The sequence below is a fragment of the Phaseolus vulgaris genome, chromosome 2, assembly GCF_000499845.2.
Source record: "Phaseolus vulgaris cultivar G19833 chromosome 2, P. vulgaris v2.0, whole genome shotgun sequence".
Lineage (NCBI taxonomy): Eukaryota > Viridiplantae > Streptophyta > Magnoliopsida > Fabales > Fabaceae > Phaseolus > Phaseolus vulgaris.
In genome coordinates this window covers 11,491,432-11,497,958 of record NC_023758.2, presented here as the reverse complement: position 1 = coordinate 11,497,958, position 6,527 = coordinate 11,491,432, and the positions used below count along the sequence as shown (strand labels likewise).

General features: G+C 32.0%; 1 protein-coding gene across 1 annotated transcript; it reads left to right on the top strand.

Moving 5' to 3' along the window:
• The first annotated feature begins 1,306 nt into the window (after positions 1-1,306).
• Positions 1,307-6,124, top strand: LOC137810672 (chaperone protein dnaJ 16). The gene is made up of 11 exons (XM_068612059.1): positions 1,307-1,959; positions 3,030-3,153; positions 3,345-3,427; positions 3,564-3,675; positions 3,764-3,868; positions 4,523-4,573; positions 4,774-4,863; positions 4,957-5,062; positions 5,159-5,307; positions 5,376-5,429; positions 5,550-6,124. The coding sequence occupies exons 1-11, from the start codon at positions 1,820-1,822 to the stop codon at positions 5,760-5,762; spliced, it is 1,227 nt and encodes a 408-aa protein (XP_068468160.1). The 5' UTR covers positions 1,307-1,819; the 3' UTR covers positions 5,763-6,124.
• Positions 6,125-6,527: the final 403 nt, after the last annotated feature.

The window sequence follows — 6,527 nt, the reverse complement described above, 5'->3', positions numbered from 1 at the left end:
TATTAATATACATGATATATAAATTAATTTGTAAGGAAATAATTATTAATAATAACACTATCATAAATTTACCAAAAATAAATAAATGATAATAGTAATAAATTTAAAATATTAAAAAATTTATTTAATTTGTTTTGACCAATATATTAATTTTAAAACAACTGAAGTTGTTATTATTAATTTATATTATTTCATTAATATTTAAAATTATTAATGTTACTTTATTACTATATATTAATTTTCTTTAGTTATATTAATATATTTTATTATTATTTTAATTTAAAAAAACATATTAGAATTCTGCTGAGTCAATCTAATACCAACCTCCTCCTCTGACCACCATAAAAAAAAAATTGTAAATTCTATTTTCACATAGCATTGACAGAAAGAAAAGGTTGTACTGGGTAAATAAAGTGGGAATGAATTACATTGTCTAATTCAAAAAAAAGTTTATTGAAAAGAAAACAAACCTCAATACTCATTTAATAACTTTTTTATTTTAAATTTGTAATAAATTTCATTAAAAACACAAGAATTCACAATTTATTTATTTATATCTTAATTTAAAATGAATATTCCGCAAGTCTATAACAATATTTAAATATTTTTTATACATAATTGTTTTTCAATTTTATAATTTATAATATTAAAATATAATAAATTTAAAAATTATCAATTTCAAAATAAATTTTGAAATTTATTTTGAAAAAATGGAATTAGAAAAAAATCTAAATTCTTACAATTTTATCCTTTAAATAAGTACTTTTTTTTTTAAAAATTCAAATAATTCTTCCTAATGAAATACTATCTTTTATATTTACTTTTAATTAAAATACTTTTATAACTTAATAATATAATTTTATTTTAATAGATATTATAATAAAATAATTTTTTATCAAAAAAGGAATTTTTTTTACATATTTATAAATTTATGTTATATTATTATATATTACTTTATATAAAACTGAAATTATTATAAAATTATAATATAATATTTATAATAAAAAAACACACAACAAACTTTTAAAAATATTTAAAAGTTAAACATATAGTCGCACGGGAGAGTAGATGAGTTTCCACTATTATATTATAATAAAAATAATTTATGTATAATAAAAAAAAAATTCCAAAATGTTGTTTCCCAATGAATTGTAAAAACAAAAGTAGATTAACAAACAGGTGATTCCAAAATAGAAAGGCACTAATGACGGTATCAATTTTTGTTTTCAGCAATAATTAACTTAACACCATCTTATTAAAACGCATTTACCATAATTTAATGTCACAAATCTCTCTCTCCCTCCAAATGCACAATTACCAAGTATCAGTTGAAACGGAGTTTTCAAACGTCAACTTCCCCATGCGCACTACGCACTGAGCGTAGTTTACCAGTAACGTTACTTGTTTTCAAAATCGCATCCAAATTTAAATGGAATAAAGAAGTATTTTAAAATTTTAAATTAAAAAATAAAATAACCAAATTTCTTAATTCCCCTCCAATTTCTGGTCCTCTTGTTGTCTCTTCCGTATTTTTTTTCTCTCTCTTACGCCGAAGCTCAGCTCCAGCTAGGAGGGTCCATGGTCCACTTTCTGGATCTCACCGTCATCGCCACCGCCACACCTTCCCAATGCTCCTTCAACCTCTCCCCTTCCCCGTGACTCACCCGCGGGGAATATACCACTCCCTCTCCAACCTTCCCGTTTCGATCTCGATTCTACCTGAGATTCTTTTCTCTCTCTCTGGTCCCGAGTTTTAGGGTTTTGCCGAACAGCGGATAACACGCGTGCACAACGTCGTTTCGTTTGAACGCGACGCAGGATGCCGGGGCACCGCTCGAAGTCGGAGAAGCACGACGACGGCGAGAAGCAGCTCCGGCGGGACCCCTACGAGGTCCTTGGAGTCTCGCGCAACTCCATGGATCAGGAAATCAAAACCGCGTACCGCAAAATGGCGCTCAAGTGCGTTTCCAATCCCCCTCTCGCGGTGTTGTACTGTTGTTTTTTTGAATTTGTGGTGTTGTTTCTTTTGAGTGTGCTGAGAACGGAGATAGTAGTGGAGTCGATGCTGTTATTATATATTTGATTATGGTTTTTGGATTGTTATTTAAGTGTTTGAACCGTGTTTGAAGCATTTCTTTGTTAAATCGTTCATCTAGTTGATGCTAAGGTTACTTCCGAAAAGAATACTTCTTATTTTAATTCTCAGAGTCTCTTGATTGAAGACGCCGCTGCAGCCACTTTGGTCTAGACTTTGACAACCCCTTACTAAATCTCGGTCTTCCCTTTTTTAATATCTGTGTATGAGTGTGTATAATCTATTCTTGTCATGGTTTTATGGAAAGATGTGTGATCACCGTTACCGCATCGGTTTCATTTTCTGCAATTTCCTACCATATCAAGGATTGTGATGAAACAGTGACCACCCAGTTTATAACCTTGATTGTAGAGTAGATGATTGGTGAAAGTAGTCTTCTGAGCTTTCTTGTTGTTGTTGATACTGTTTATGCTTAATTGTATGGAAGGTACATAAAAGATCTTTTTATACTTTTATTTGTAGCGGAAATTATTTTGGTGTTAGAATCAATTTTAGATTTTATAGTTTATATTAGTTGTGGAAAGGAAAGAGTAGAACTTTGGAAAATATTCATTTGATTCTAGGCAGAGAACCTGAATGTTTTTGTTTTTCGTTCTTGCTATTGGACTTCTAGAAGAGAAAAATAAGAGAAAAAAATGAAATTTTCTATACATTAAAATTCGCTTATGTATAAAAATTATGAATTTAGAGAAGTCATATGAGAGAACTTCAACAAACTAGCTTATGAAAAAACTAATTTTGACTTTTGGAGAAACTCAACCTCACTTTTTCTTCTTATTTTTCTCTCTTAGAAGTATGGAAAAATTTGTCCAAATAAAGTATTCTTTCTGGTGTACATTGTCAATTGACTGTTCTTCCTTCCTGTCTTCTTTTCATCTAAAGCTCTGAGCAGGGAGGGTTAATATATTAATTAGCTAAATCAATTTCATTTCAGATATCATCCGGACAAGAATGCAAATGATCCTAAAGCAGCTGATATGTTTAAAGAGGTTACCTTTTCTTACAATATCCTCTCAGATCCTGACAAACGGCGTCAATATGACTCGGCTGGTTTTGAGGTCATATAAGATTTCTTACTATTTCGAATCATTAAGACTTTAGGATGGTCATTGTTCCTTCTGATTTGCATTTTATCATTGCTTTTTGAAGATTCCATTTCTGTCCCAAATTTGTCTCCAAACTTCATTGCTGAAAAAATAGTTTTGAACCTCTGATTGTCTGATATGATCTATGTCATGTCCATGTATAGGCCGTTGAATCAGACAACCAAGAATTGGAGTTAGATCTTTCAAGTTTGGGGGCTGTCAATACAATGTTTGCAGCACTTTTTAGGTAGCAAGATTGAATGTGCTTTTCTTCCTCTTCACTCTCAAGTTTTTTTCTTTAATGAATGCTTAGAACATTGCTACATTTTTTGTTTTTTAACTTTTCTCTCCTATTCATGATTTACTTTCTCCATGAATGACAGTAAACTTGGTGTGCCAATTAAGACAACTGTATCCGCATCTGTTTTGGAAGAGGCACTGAATGGTTTAGTGACCATTCGTCCACTTCCGTTAGGACATTATGTATCTAAAAGGGTGAGCTGCCTCTTTTTTTAATTAATTGATCCCTTTTTAGTCATAGTTTTCTTACATTTGTTCTTGTTTTGGTGCCTTCATCTTACAGGTTGAGAAGCAATGTGCACACTTCTACTCAGTTACAATAACAGAAGAGGAAGCACGAGCTGGATTTGTTTGTCGAGTACTATCATCAGACAAAAGCAAGTTCAAGGTTGGAATTTCATCTCTGTCATTCAAGAAAGATTGAGCAAGAGTAATGCTCAACCAGACAATATTAAGATCTTTATTTGTGCCTTATGGAAACTGATTTTTACACAGAATTCTCTATCTCTTTCTTTTAAGATTAGCTTTTGGGATTGGATGTTCTCAATACATCAACAATTTCATGAGAAAATAAAAGAAAAATTGGAAGTTGAATCATAACACTATTCAAGAATTTCAATTTTTTCCCAATGCAACTGCAAGACTAATTGGTTGTTGAAGCTGTTTCTAATTTAGTGCATATTTGGGAGCTTAGGTTTACTTAAGATTCTAAATGCTCTCAATTAGCTAGGTGATTGATTCTATTTCACAGTAATGATTTGTTCTTAGGGAAATTTGAACTTGATCTCTTTGCAAATTTATTCAGTTTCTTCATTGCAAAACATTGAATTATCCCATGGCTGTGTAACTTATTTTTGTGCTCTGTTTTTACAGTTTCAAAAAGTATTCTCTTTTCCTCTTATACTGTAAAACAATTATGTGAGTTTATACTAATGTTCTGGATGATTTTCATATAATTTTAATATTTAAAAACATCAATGTGTTCAATTGATAAATGATCCCTTTTTTTATGGTGTTTGATACTTTGATTTTCTTTCCACAGTTATTATATTTTGATCAGGAAGACAATGGTGGTTTAAGTCTTGCACTCCAGGTATTATACACTTTCTTCTGTATGTTTGTGAAACACAATGCTTGTATTTTTCCTAGAGGAATTAATTATTTCTGATGTAATGGTTAAGTTGAATTTTAATGGCTCTCGGGTAGTTATTTCATAGTCATACTTTTTTTTATCTCTTTCGTATTTTGACTTTTGAGCATTCCGTGACAATAGTACATTACTAATTGTTGTAGGAAGACAGTGCAAAAACAGGGAAGATTACCACTGCTGGGATGTATTTTCTTGGGTTTCCTGTTTATCGATTGGACCAAACAATGAACTCTGTGAGTAGCTACTGTAACAAGATAGTATTTAATTTAAATTTTGTCTATCCATTTTCATTTAAAAAAATTGGCTGTTGAATTATTTCTCTACAGATAGCTGCTAAGGATCCAGATACATCTTTTTTCAGAAAGTTGGATGGGTTTCAGCCTTGTGAATTAAATGAATTAAAGGCTGGTACCCATGTATTTGCTGTCTATGGTAAATGCCTACTTTTATGCCCAGTAAGCCAGTGCTGCTTGTTATGTTGGTTGCTGTAATTTTTGCCACATGAATTGACTGTCAAATTTCTTCTAGGTGACAACTTTTTCAAAAGTGCAAATTATACAATAGAAGCTCTCTGTGCTGCACCTCTTAGTGAAGAAAAAGAAAATTTAAGAAGTATAGAAGCTCAAATCTTGTCTAAAAGGGCCGAAATATCAAAGTTTGAGGCAGAATATCGAGAGGTGGGCACTTGATCTGTATGGCTATAATTACATTACTTTTCGTCAAATCTCATGCTGGGTCTTTGTAGGTTCTGGCTCAATTCTCAGAGATGACAAGTAGATATGCACATGAAATTCAATCAGTGAGTTCTTATTTTACAACGGTTTCTGTGTAGCATCCCCCCCGATACCCTCTCCCTCTTTGGGGGCAAAAATTCATCAAAATGGAAACCACTGAACTTTTGTTATTTATTCCTGTGCAGATTGACGAGCTACTGAAGCATAGAAATGAAATACATGCATCATACACTATTACTCCCTTTAAACGGAGTACAAGTAAGAGCAGAAGTAAAAGTTCTTCCAAGGAGAACAAAGAAGATGGCCAAACAAGAGAGAAGAGGAGTACAAGAGATCGGCCAAAGAAGAAGAAATGGTATAATCTCCACTTAAGAGTCGATAAGAGAAAGGCTTGCTAAGGTGAGAATTGGAAAATTAAGAATTCCACTCTAAAACTATAATCAGTTGATCTGCACCCTTTTGATTGTTTAGCACTCGTGCAAGTTAAGAAGAAGCTCTTGACAAAGCAACAGCAAATGTTGTTGGAAGGTTTTCTGTCGGTCACTCAAAGCTTGTCAGGGATGACAACAACTCATTGTTTATGTATAATCCCTTTCCCCTTTCCTTTTATTTGTCTCTATGTAGCTCATCTTAAGAATTCGTACTTGTAAATTGTTTGATTTATTGATGAAGCATGATTAACTCTCTGCGCGGGTTGTAATTTTTGTTTACAAGTAATGGCAAATCATTGGAGGATAGGGTCAGGTATTTTCTTGTTTAATGGTATTTTTAATTTTGTAATTTTTAATTTCTAGAATTGAGCTGAGTTTAGTTATTTCAGCATACCTTTAGCTTTTTATTTTACTTTATTTTTTGCCCCTGCCCAGTCAATTCGCATAATGATTCATCTCGCATATTTAAGATAGACTTTGGACTCTTTCTTAGAACCTTGATTTTAGTTGGAAATTATTATTACTAGTGCAATAATTGGCAGCAGGGATTGCGTATTTTATTTATTGATGGCCTTTAATTATTTAATGTCCTAATGATGTCTCTAGAAGACAATTTACACGATGTGAATAGCAGCAATGCTTCAGTTGGTAAAATGGCGACAAAAACAAGCAGAGAGATGTTGTCTAACTAAACTTTCTAGTTTAAACTTGGCTTCAGAGGATATTGACAAT

Bases quoted from the DNA above. Each gene is read 5' to 3' on its own strand.
- LOC137810672 (XM_068612059.1), top strand. From the start codon at position 1,820: ATGCCGGGGCACCGCTCGAAGTCGGAGAAGCACGACGACGGCGAGAAG. The intron at 3,154-3,344 runs GTCATATAAGAT...GTCCATGTATAG, and splicing joins ATGACTCGGCTGGTTTTGAG to GCCGTTGAATCAGACAACCA. The intron at 3,428-3,563 runs GTAGCAAGATTG...CATGAATGACAG, and splicing joins ATGTTTGCAGCACTTTTTAG to TAAACTTGGTGTGCCAATTA.